This window comes from Tupaia chinensis, unplaced genomic scaffold, assembly GCF_000334495.1.
Source record: "Tupaia chinensis unplaced genomic scaffold, TupChi_1.0 Scaffold000361_2, whole genome shotgun sequence".
NCBI classification, from domain to species: domain Eukaryota; kingdom Metazoa; phylum Chordata; class Mammalia; order Scandentia; family Tupaiidae; genus Tupaia; species Tupaia belangeri.
The window spans coordinates 3,047,314-3,060,961 of NW_006159858.1; the positions used below are offsets into that span (position 1 = coordinate 3,047,314).

General features: G+C 34.5%; 1 protein-coding gene across 1 annotated transcript in view; it reads right to left on the bottom strand.

Annotated features, from left to right (window-relative positions):
* Window positions 1-4,857: 4,857 nt before the first annotated feature.
* The window catches only part of HYCC2 (hyccin PI4KA lipid kinase complex subunit 2), a 91,908-nt gene continuing 83,117 nt past the window's right edge, over window positions 4,858-13,648 (bottom strand). The window contains 4 exon segments of the mRNA XM_027773637.1: window positions 4,858-7,313; window positions 11,943-11,959; window positions 11,961-12,108; window positions 12,826-12,985. Of these exon segments, the coding sequence (XP_027629438.1) occupies window positions 6,715-7,313; window positions 11,943-11,959; window positions 11,961-12,108; window positions 12,826-12,985 (924 nt within the window). The 3' untranslated portion in view covers window positions 4,858-6,714.

Genomic DNA, 13,648 nt, shown 5'->3' on the forward strand with positions numbered 1-13,648 from the left:
GATCATAATTTTTTACATGCCTATCCTATTTGAATCTTTACCAGGACTCTTCTGTTCTATGAATACTTAAAAAGTTTATACCAAGCTTCAGGTTGATGCTGGTACAAAAGAGCTGGTCTATATAGTCCATATCCTTTTATGAAGCAAATATATGATAGTGGGGTTATTTCCTGTTTATTTGTCCATTCTGACAGAGATAAGATACATAATGCCAAAATAGTAAATATCCTCCAGAAACGGTAGTTCAGGAGAGCCAAATTATCACAAGAGAAGTGGCAAGAAAATAATCCTTCCACCCTAAAAACCATTTCACTCATTTCAACTGAATGTAAAGCCAGAATGATCTTTAGGAATCAGTTAAACTGAATGTAAAGCCAGAATGATCTTTAGGACAAGAATAAAAAAGATTTTACAATAATATTATTAAAAATATTTTAAAATACCACATAGAGCATTGAGCATATCTCTGAATTCAGCATGGATAAAACTTAAAAAAAATCAATGATTATTATAAAATCATTGTATCTTTCTAACATGGCTGATCAATACATTCATTACTTTTTAACTATAACCTGATATGAAAAAAATAATACCTGAACTTGTTTGAAACAGTTGTATATATCATGATTTCAAAAAGAAATCATTTAATAGTTTAAGTTTCTTAGTTCTTATTGGCCTATATATTTTCAAAATGAATATTTTAGCTTCTCTTAACCTAATCATATTTTCCGCAAAAACAAAACAAAAACTCAGAATGACCATGTACATAAATAATGTAAACCATACCAGTTTAACCAATGATTATGCTTACTTATAACTGCCACTGCTTATTGTAAGAGGAGCGTTACCATAATTTCCTCAATTTTATTTTTAACCTACAATATCATGTAATATTCCAATTTAGAGTGTTCTCCCTTTTTTATTCAAATACTGAACAGAATCCCTAATTTGAGTGGAGACATGAAAATGTGCTATTGGAATAATATTTGAACTTAACCTTTAACTGGTACTTTTGCTGGAAGTGTAAAATATTGACATTTTATTGACATAAGAAAACCTTAACTGGAATCTTGGAGCTACTGTACACCTATTTCTAGGTAAAGACTCTTGTAGTATTTATTCTCTCCAGGATTAGAAAGTAATCCTTTGTGTTAAAGGGGCTTTATTCCTTAAAAATTGCATTTGGTTGATATATTTTCTTTGGTAAATTTTGAAGTCAATAAAGATTTTAAAAATTTCCTCTGATATAATTAACACAGAGTTTACACTCAAATACTTACTAGTAAACCAGATTGATTATCAATTCTGCAGTTGGGGAAGGATTGTCCAATTAAGCTCTCTTTGGGGAAAAAAAAAAAAAGTCACCCATATTTTTAAGCTACACCTAGTTCCTTTTTGGGGGGTACAATCTATGTTAAACATAATAGCAGACATCTGAGTATGTCTTAATTTGTAAACATTATGAATATATTTTCTCAAAATCAAGAAGCAGAGCATAGTACCCACACTTCTGTATTATGCTGCCAGTTATATCACCTCATTCCCAGCTTTCTGCTAACTTCTATTCTGAACTGTTGGCTCTTGTATATATTTCTCATGGAACTAATGGCTAAAATTACAAAAATACTGAAAAAAGTGATGTTAACAAAATTTTGTGTTTGTGTGGTCAGGTTTAAAGGGCTATGCCTATATGGGCAGGAGGCTAGGTGGTGATAACTCCTCTATGAATAGCATTTCCTACATATGTTCAGTGCCAGTATGATATACCCATTAGGTACACACAGTGCAATTAATACTAACATTTATGTCTTACGTTATCAGTATGGCCATATTGGCATGGAAAATTGTACCAATCTGGTGACTCACTATAGTAATAGCACTGTTAACAGTTTTACACTACATTCCATTTTCTTATAATCTGGCAGATATTCTAATTTTTAAGAGTGTAAGCTATGGATTTCTATTTATTTTTCAAATAACTTGTTTCTAAAAAACATTTTAAAAATATTAAAGTATTACAAATAAGTGTCTCAACCAATTTTATAGACAATGACAATAATCATTTAACCTAGAAGATAAGAAAATCTCCTATTTCAGACTGTTTAACATAGCTAGAGTATAGAAAAGTTGTCCTAAAATTTATATAGATCTTCTGATCACTGGCATGACCTATTAAACTTTTTTTAAACTGAAAAACAAACACATAACTGAAATACTGATTCGTTTAAAAAAATGAAACTTATTTTCAAAATCACAAATGGAGTGCTCCTCCTTGCCAGTGTTTGTATAGTATATTACCCTTAAAGACATACTAATTTTTAAATTTACAAATGAACATGCAGAGAATGAGACAGCTGATTGTCAACAACTAAAGTTCTCAAAAATGGACCCATACAAACCTCAAAATATTAAAGTAGGCAAAACACCCTACTTTATTAAAATACTCACAAAAGTAGTGCAAACAAAACAATCTGAAAGAAGCTGTTCTCAGTATTCCAGTGTCTAATAAATAACTGAAGATAAAGCTACTAAAATTGAGCTTATATAGCTGAGACTACCGCATTAAAGACATTTTATACGGTATATACACTTTAAATGACATCACGGTTATCTTTCCATTATGGAATTATAAGCTTCGTACTGTAAACCTTTTTCAGTCACATAAGGAAATATTGCTTCTATCTGTTCTAAGCATAAGTAATGTTCAATCTCTTTCTACCTTAGAAATTAATGGAACCAAATTTATTTAATCTTTACATTGCAATACTTCATTGTGCAATACACAATATTAACTCACCACCTTGGTGACTGAAAGCTGGCTGATTCAAAAATTACTTTAAAATGGCTAGAAACACTGATTAATGCCATGTCATTGGGCTTATTCTACATTTAAATCAATCCCCACAAATATAATCAACTATAAAATGGCAGCATACAACTGTTATGTGGCAGGAAAGGAGTAAGGCATAAATTAGAATAAAGACTGATGTATCTACCCTTAACATCTTGGTGGATACCTACATTTCCAACCCTTCCCTACCTATATTACTCCACATTTTTTTCTGGATTTAATACTTTTCTTAATATGCTGTATCTATCAACTAGTAGGCTATAAAGAAATTGCAGAAATAGAGTGTTACGTACCACTTTACCATACTTGACTACACAAAAGGAAGACGATGGGGTATTAATATGCATTCGATGGGAGAATGGGGTTTGATTCTGGCTCTGCTTCTTAGTTATATGACCTTGATCAGGTCACAACTTCTTTAAGCCTCAGTTTCCTGAGGATGAATTGGGGGGAGGGGAGGCAGGAGATTAGCTAGATTATCTCTAGGGTCCTTCTGACACAAAAATTCTGATTCTGTAATAAATAGGCACAGAAAAGTTAATTGGAAAGGTAAGGGATCAGGATTTAAAATTAACAACCATTTCCTTCACTAGCTTCTTAAAATATTTTCATATTTAAAAATCTTACTTATAAATTAATTGTTCAATTTACACTTTAGTTTACTTTCTAGTAACATAATTTTTAATGTTATGAAGAATTTTCAAAACATTCAGATTTTTTTTGTATTTGTTAATCCAATCTGGCATGGATAGCATCAATCAAAATGTTTTATTATTATAGAAAACAAGTATTTTTTCCATACTTAAAAAGTATTTTGCATAGATGAGTGAACTTCTTTATGGAAGTTAACAAGTATACCAACAAAAAATTGTTAAAGGAGAAAGTATAAATGTTACTGGCCTATGTTTGTTATATATCTAAAATAAAACTATTTTAAATTAAATGCCTATAAACAATGCAAATGGATACCAAAAAAAACTCTTAGAAAATTTGACTCAATTTGTTAAACTAACTCATTCCATTTTCCTTATGTAGGAAATCGAAGACATTGAATGGTTTAAACTGAATGTAATGTTTCTTCATTGGGGCCAAAGCACTTTACCTCAAGAAATGGAAAACAAATGTTATAGAGTCATTAAAATATTAATGGGTATGTATACATACAAAATATACACATATACATGTAGATAAATGAAATCCTTTAAATGAAAATGTTTAAAAGCCAACTTTTCAGGTACAACATAAGTTTCTAACCAAAGGGAAATTTTATTATATTATGACTTTTGCTATAAATGGTATTATTCGGTCTTTTTTTTTGGTGCTTTAACTCAGATACCAATAAATGCACACACTACTGAATTAAAAACTTCCTTTTACCCTCCTAAATTAATGAACTATTCCTACAACAAAATGACAGACCTCCAGCCATGATCTCACTCCCGATAACTACAATGCTTCTTTCTTTATATACCTAAAACTTTGCTTTCTTTAGAATGTTATAGACCTTTATGAATAATTTATTTTGGCTGTTTTAAAGTTCTTTTCATTTATCTGACCTCCCTTAGTTAGATTAAAAGAAATAGGGGCTAGCAGTTAGCGTAATGGCTATGTCGCTGGATTCCCACATAGTTGACCGCAGTTCGTGTCCTGGACCTGGTGGCTTAAATCTCACGCTGGGCGCGTGTGCATGCGTGCCCAAGATCCCGAGAGGAAAATGGAGGAGAAGGGATTGCGGCGTGACCATCCCCCCTGGGGGGTGATTTCTCGCTTTCTGTCTCTATGTCTCTCTCTGTCTGTCTGGCGAGCGCACGCGCCCTATAGCGAAAACCTCTCCAAAAAAAAAAACGAAATAGGGATATCTAAAATATATGTGATATATACATAAACACATCAAATATTTGTGCATGTGCTTTACCCCACACTTTGGCAATGTTGTAGGTATTAGTTCAGGTTATAGGTTTCCATTTTCATAGGAGCTGAAAAATGTTATAGGCCACCAAATTCAAACAAGCATCTTATTGTTCATATAAAGATCTTCAAGAAAACTCTCCTTTTAAAAACAAACAACAACAACAACAAAAATCCTACCATCTTATGATAACAGGGGGAGGGTCACTTTTTTCAGTGGGAGAGAAATAAGAGGCATTTTTAAAAATTATTTATCAAAATCTATTGTAATCTTAATTGGTAGAGATAAAATTTTGAACTTTGTTAACTAGGAGAATACTTGTTTTCTATAAATTCAGAATATTTTTCTTTCACAATAAGAAAGTAAAAATATATCTAAATGTACAAAGCACTGATAGCTCTGATGTGTTCTGTGGAAGGAAACTTACAGCAGTTCAAGTCACAATACACTGATTTTCAAAAACCTACTATACTCCCTTCTTTTTCAAACATTAGCGCCTGAGACCCCAAAGAAGCTTATAATAAAATCTTACCCAATCAAATAGGAATTAATTTTTTTTAACCCAACAATGTGTTTTTGTAGCCTCTTAGCAGTTGCCAAATACTACTTACGTACATTCAATATCTAGCTTACTGGCATGATTTCAAAGTTTTATAAAAATGAGACACTTTGCAGACATATGATTAGAAGGTACACAAATTGCATTACATTAAACACAAAGGCAGTGTGGTCCTTGTAGGAGAAATCAAGTCAGTACCCTCTGGTAGAAATGTTCTATAAAAATGTATCATATCACTTGTTTTCAGCCAATTATCTGTCCCTGATGAATTTTCTTGGAGTATATGATCTATCAGGACTTCAGAATTCTTAATCCAAAGTATCTGACTGAATTTAGGTACATCTAGAAAGCAGCTGAAAGGGTTTCTCCAAGTCTGACATCACAGAAAGTGGATTGAGAAATCCCTCCCTTTACCTGAAGACGTACTGTTGTACTTCAGTCATCATCAGCTCACAAAGGAAAATTAAAAAAAAAAAAATCAAAATCTCCCCTCACACACATAATCCCACACAAGCTAAACAAAATCCACCCCTCCCCCCTAAAACCCCAGCACCAAAGTGTCAATCATTCCTGGGAAATAGAACATGCCCCTTGGATTCTCTAATTTGTTAGTTCAAACTTTCAGGACAGAAATGATTTTGTCCTTATGGGGAAGAGGGAAGACATGTTAATAATGACTAGAGAGCCACTGAGAAAGTGCATTATCAATTACACAATCAACTTAAGAGTCCTACCTCCAATGGAGGTGATTATAACTTGATTTAAATACCTCAGTAATTGAACATTTATGTTCTCAAGGTACAGGAAATGGGGGGGAAAAAGAGCTACCGTCCATCATTTTAATGAAAAAGAGCAGCAATCTACCACTTTTCCCCATGCTTCTCAAGAAAATGATTGCACAGACTCAGAGAAGTCCAAGGTCATAGCAGAATCTCTGAGGCACTCCTGGTTAAGAGAGAAAAAAATATGATCCAGTAATCTTCATAGCTCTATAGATTATGAGAACAAACCCGTTTTGTTTCATCTTTAAACAAAAGCCAAAGAATCGTTTCATAGGGATCATATACACCATTTCCTCTAAATTATCCTCAGTCTCACAGTGTTGAAATGGGACCGATCAGCCTACGATGCATTGCACATCACCCAAGGAGAAAGGAAGGCAAACATTTTATACTGCTTCACAAACACGTTTACAAGGAATAGGTGAAGAGAAAACATAGGAAGGAGAGAAAAGAAAACCTTATTGCTGTTTCCATACAAAGTACAGTATGAGGATACCTAGACTAATTAAATCTGATTACGATGACCAATATTTTCACAATGTGGGATGAAGTGTCTTCTGGTACAATAAAATGTTCAGTTTAAAAGGTAAGCAGAAAGAAGAGGATGTCAAAACTACACTTGGGATATTAGCTGCATATTGAAACTTGGGGATCGAGACTGCTTGGTTAAGGGGGCTCCTGGGCTGAGGAGCTCTTTACCTTCACCAGCTTGGCCTAGCCGGTCTTCCTGAAGACTGATAGTTGAGTATCGATTAGTATTGTTACCTGCTAAATTAGTAACTCCCTCAGTGCCAACCCCAATGCTGGTACTTGCTTGACTGCCATTCACATAGTCAAATGATTTACTTGAGGAAGCACTGGCTGTCCGGATTAGACTCAAACTATTGGTTTTTGGCACCACCTGGCCAGCAGGCAGGCTCAGGTGTTTCTTCATCGGTGTCAGCTCAATTGAATCTAAACTAAGATCAGTTGGTTGCTGCACATACTGCTTTCGAACTATTGAATCTCGAGGGCTCTCACTGGACTTGATGACAGAAGCTGTTTCTTTATCCTTAGCTGAACGCCCAGCTGCTACTTTCCTTAAGCTTCCTCTTTGAGAAGAGAATGGTTTGGTCCCAATTGGCTGACTGCTGAGGGAAGCCCCTGATGAAAATCCTTCGTCTGCATCATTCAGGTTTACAGTCTCCTCTCCTCCATTCACACCCTCAGCACCTAGAAAGCAAATCAGATAGCCTTAGCAACAGCTAAATTAAATACGCAGCAGCTGTGAATAACAGCACTGCCCTTATCGACTGATAACACTTCCTCTAAATAATTTAGGTGAATAATCTTTAATCCACACAGAATTCTCATTTAACTAGTCTAGCTTATGTAAAACTATGTACAAACATACTCTATAAATATTTAGGCATATATAAAAAGGTAAAATATAACACTGTTATCATAAATATCTATAAAAACCTGTCATTCATTTTAAGTGACCGAATCTACCTATGTTTAAAAAGGTAATCTTTTCTTCATCTTTAACTCATCTGAAAATAGCCTTGGCAAAAGAGCCCCTCTTCTAGTTTCAGTTACCCAGAATTATACTAAAAACTCACTTATGCCTGCAGGTTAAACTCTTTTAACTACAATAAAACTTTATATTATTCAACAGCTAACTGCTTCTATATGGTTTTAAAACCTTTAACATGGAATTTGTAAATTTTCTAACTCAAAACTAAAACACTATATTGCTTCCAGTAACTTCACAGTCATATTTGTCTTAATGGATATGTCTATTCCCTGGTTTCCGTATTTTGATCAATTAATGTGAAGAAAATATTGATTATCAGGGAGCAGGAGAAGGGAACCAGCAGAGATAATTAAGGCGGCTTTATGTTTTCTATATTATGAAATATTCCTATACTATTTAGTGAAATTACATACTTCTATAATACTTTAGATTCTTAGTATTAAAATGTATTATTGTCATAATCAAGACATTATAGTGTCACATTACGTTTCATATAGAAACTGCAGTTAACAAAAAACTCCTTATCTTAGGCTTTGGTGGGAAGAAGGGGAAGAACAGAAACATGTATAATATCAATATATTAAGCTTCCAGTTTCTACTTTTCTTTTTTTTTTTGAGAGGTTTTTGGTATAGGGCACGTGCGCTCACCAGCCAGATAAAGCAAGACATAGAGACAGAAAGCGAGAAATCACCCCCCAGGGGGGATGGTCACACCGCAATCCCTTCTCCTCCATTCTCCTCTCGGGATCTTGGGCACGCACGCACATGCGCCCAGCGTGAGTTTTAAGCCACAGGGTCTGGGACACGAACCGCGGTTGACTACGTGGGAGTCCAGCGACATAGCCATTACGCTAACTGCTGGTTCCCAAGCTTCCAGTTTCTAGACAGTCAGTTCTCTCACTGAAAATATGATAAGTATTTTCTTAGAAAGTAATGCATTTGCTTCTTTCAAAAACTGGTATTTGTTTGCCAACTGACTAAATATGTTTCCCAGACCGCAAGACAGTTTAACCTTAATCTATAAAACAGACATTAACATTATTGTTAAGGTACGATGTTTGGAAAAAATTGAAACAAGTATTACTTAGCATTATAGGTTACATAAACAAAATATATAAAGAAATTTTAAATACAATCTTTTATTTAACATAATACCTGGAAAAATAAAAATATTTCTTTAGCTATATTTTCTCAGATAGATTAATTCATTCTAAAGAAGAATGAAACAGGGTATTTTTAAAGCAAAAGGCACCTTGTTATATCCAGCAGTTTAATGATTTTAATCATCATGCAAAGCCATGTGAAAATGCATTAGATTTTCATACTAAGAATAGTAGCAGCTGACACCACTTCTCTCAACCTCTTCAAAAGAACAGGATAAAATGGAACTCAAAACAAAAAAAATGTAAGTAAAATTAATACATTTTAGTAATCTATTTGTAATTAGTATAAAGTACCAGAATGCCCAAGGAGGGTAGTTATTGGTTCAGAATTGAGGGTAATAATATAAAGCTGAGAGTGAACAGAAATGTATTATGGATTATATCTAATTAAGAAAGGAGACTGAGAGACTTAGTGCAAGCTTCTTGCCACATGCAGATTTGATGCTCAAGCATTATGGCCATAAAAGAGGTGATAACATAAATGCTAACATGCAAGAGAATCTACTGCTACTTTATGTACTAAGAAATACTGTTTCAATATAAGGAACACTGACTGCATTTTGCTCAAGACACTGTCCTCAGTTCAACAATTTTAACTCCAGCTTTAAGACTGACAACAGTGTTACTTGACAATGAGAAGAAAGGTAGGTGATGGGCTTATTTTCTCCTTTCAATTTCAATATATAATAAACACAGATTTAATTGTGAAACTGTTAAAAACCCAACATACTAGAAAACATTTTCTTTTAAAAGAAAAAAATTAATTAATTAAAAAAAAAAAGAAAACATTTTCTTTTTTAGAAAAAAGTCAGTTATATGGGACCAGCAGATGGCATAATAGTTACGTTGCTAGACTCCTAGTCAACTGCAGTTCGAGTCCCAGACCCAGCAACTTAAAACTCATGCTGGGATTCACCTTGTAAAGAGTGTGAAAAAAACAAACAAACACTCATATGGGGTGCATGTGTGCCCATGATCCTGAGAGGAAAATGGAGGAGAAGGGATTGTGGTGTGGCCATCCCCAATGTGGAGTGGTTTCTGTCTCTCTGGCGAGCACACGTGCCCTACAGCAAAAAAAAAAAAAAAAAATATCTCGAAAAAAAAAGTTATCTGTGAACCCAAGAGCTCCAACACATTTCAAAATTAACAAAACTTTTCATAGGTTTTAGTAACCTCCTTCCTCCTGTTTCAAACTGCTCAGAGGTACAAAAAGGCAAATGTTACAAAATGTTTTTTCTTTGTAATTTTCTCTTTAGGTAACAATACCGTAATACAAAGAAGAGACAATGGGAAAGTCATGAATTTTTTCTATTTATGACCGCCTATCCTTAAAAATTTAGTTTCTACTACTGTTGACTTGTAACTATAACTAATCTATATTAAAATGTAAAATAATTTTTAAATATTTTAAATACATTCAAAAAACGTAGTCTTCTTTCCTGTGGCTGTACTCCCCAACTCCCTTCCCCAAACTGAAATTTTAGCAATGCTATGAGATATTTTGATATTGATAGGACTAAATATGATATTAAAAAGGAACTATTATTTTAGTTTCATTTTCAAAATGTATGACTTTTGATGAAATGGAAAAAATGCTTCTACCCAATCCCACACTTTCTAAAATTTCATTAACTTTTAATTAACATAATACATTTGGCCATTTTGAAATTGCATTTACTAAGAACAGTACCTCCCAACATTCTAATAACAGTAATAGATACCCATTCAAGTGGCTCACTTAGAAAGAATGTTGATAAACAAGCTATTCAAAATTTAGGCCAACTCTGGGTTCCACATCTACTTATATTCTCATTTTTATGTGCTTATACAGATAAAACATACTCTTTGGGATAACACAAAGAGATACAGAAAAAAAACAAAAAGGAAAGGCTGCATCTTTCACAGCCACTTAAAGACTGTTAAAGCAATACCAGCTTCTTTGGGTCTGTAGGTCATGCACATGCAACACTGTTAAATGAAGTAAAGTCGATCTGGACAAGTGTACAAGGGAACAGAGGGGCAGATTTAGATTCTTACTGAGCATGCTCAAATTTATAATGCACCAAAGAGCAAGAGATTTCCCTAAGGTGGAGGTTAATTGCTTTAAGTATGTTTGGTTTTAAAATAAGTAAAAATATGTAAACTTTTTAAAAACTTAAGATTATTTCATATATTAGTGGAAAGGTTCCACAGTAGCAATATATTATATAATGAAAAAAACTATTCCACTACAGTTTCCTCTTTCACAAAGCTAATTCCTATGGCATTACATGCAAAACAGCAAGTAATTACTTTTCTATCAGAAGTGTTCTCTTACAGAATGGGGAGAGTTGAAGTGGGAAGGGGACACATGTAAAAACAAATTCTCATTTTGAGATACCTATTTGAAGAAACAAGGATCTACCAGGATATGTGACCTCTATATAATACATTTCAATTGTTTGAAAGCTACATATATCATTGTTTACAATAAATTATAAAATGTGATATGTACCGGGACGGCACATTTATAGAGGAACAATGTCTGGAGTTCACTAGTTAGACCTAGGCCACTTAATCTGCAGATCATTAAAGTATATGTGTGAGTGTATGTGCATATATATATATATATAATATATATACCTCAATACCAGCATACTCTGTTCAAAGAGATAAAAATTCTTGTTAACTAAACACCCTAGGATTACTGATACATTGGCTGGCTCCATTTCAATTTCTTAAAGATAACATAATAATGTTTTAAAACTCTTCACAAATTTTTTAAAAGAATAAATTATATAAATGAAATCACATTGACTACTAAGGCTCATGTCCACTGGGTGCATTTTTTCTTTCCTAATGTTAGAATAAACATGCTCAGTAATGAAAAAATTCCAAGCATTTGCAGACCTCTTGGAGACAGGCCCCTGCCTTGTTAGTAGCCATGCCAAGCTGTTCTTTGATTACACAGGGATGCAGACTCCAGGCCAGCACAAACAGTCACTAAAGATTGTACCTAACCTGGTGCTAGGCATATGGGGAGGGAGGGTGCTTTGCAAGAAGGAGACTTGGGATAGTAGAAACACACACTAAAACGGAAAAATGTCCTGCTTGGGGATAGAGAGCCAGGATCCTTTTTCAGCAACTGCCTCACTGACTTCTGCCTCCTCATCTCTGTCCTACCCTCTGTTGTGGCTGGGGGTGGGTGGCTCCGGCGAGCCATGCTCAGGGGTCCTGCGCACCAGCACCTCCCCCTCTTGCACACGTTTGATCCCTAGGTCAGTAGAGCCGTGTTGGATCGGGGAGCCAGGAATACTCGAGTCAGCCTCGTTTGAGAAGTCAAAGCCATCTGGGATTCAACATATAAAATTTTAGTGCTTTTATGCTGCTCTATTTCTTTTCTGAGCATTTTGACCCAGGCAGATAAGAGTATGTATATATGGATATGATATAAACACAAACACTATTTATATAGTTACATGTGTGTGCACAACATGCACACACATAAGGCAGCAGATGAACAATGTGAGGTTTGCAAATGAATAGGACAGAAAAATAAGGATTGTAAAAATGGCAATTAAAATTTCTTAGGCAAGACAGCTTGATTATTTAAGTACAGAATGACTGTAAAACACTGCTGGAGTCAGCACTTGCAAAAATAGGAAAAACAAACATAAAAATCCAAAGACAAGAATCAATTCTTTTATAAATAGCTGGTATTATACTGTTAGTTGGGTTAGTTATATAGTTTTCTCCCACAATGCTCATGTATGCACCTTTTTGTTCCCAGTATGGTTAACAGGTTTAAAACAACTTTTTCCTATTATTACTAGTTGAAAAAAGTTTTCTGTTTTAACATTCAAGAGCAGTCCAAATGAAGTCTATTTTATAAACATATATCTTTACATTAAAATAACTAGGCATTTAATCACATTTCTAGTGCTAATTTTAAAAACTAAAAATTTTTACTTTACTTATATAGAATACTATAGTGTTAACATAGTCTGTAAAAACAGTGATACGTTTACTTGAATCCATAAGTGGACTATGGGGATTTTGTACTCACCTTCCCTCCTCCATCGATGACGACGAATTGAAGCTGTTGTAATTGCGGTTCGAGAAATCCTGGGCACTGTTGGAGTGACTTCTACTTTAAGTACTTTCTGGCCCTCTTGTGAAGAATCAGGAGCATCAAAGGGTAGTGAGTTTTTCATGGCATTGGCAACCTAAAATGGTAATATATGTGTATACAAGTTTACAACCAATATAAGTTTTTGCCTTTTTTTTTTTTTAAATTTCCCATGTGCTCACCAAAGAATAAGAAGACCAGGAGAATGTACCCAGTAATGGGGTATGGTCAAGTCACAATCCCTTCTCCTCCATTTTTTTTTCTTTGAAAGCGAGAAATCACCCCCCAGGGGGATGGCCACGCCACAATCCCTTTCCTCCATTCTCCTCTCGGGATCTTGGGCACACACACACACGTGCCCGGCCTGAGTTTTAAGCCACTGGATCCAGGATGCAAACTACAGTCAACTACATGGGAGTCCAGTGACACAGCCATTATGCTAACTGCTGGTCCCTCCTCCATTTTTTTCCTACCCTGTTGGGATTTTGAGTATATGTGCACAGTGCCCAGTGTGTTTTTCAAGCTGCTGAGACCGGGATTCAAACCATAGTTGGCCATGTGGGATTAGACTCCCTTAAAAATTTAGTTACGGGGCCAGCTCCCAAACTGTTGACTTTATAAGAGAAAAAACATTCTGAAGTGAGAAAATAAGACAATTTAGAGTTAAGCTTCTGATTCGGCATTTGATAAATAACATGCAACTTATATCTGATAAACACTGGCTTTCTCCTCTGTTTCCTTGATGAGAAATTTTCCCTAC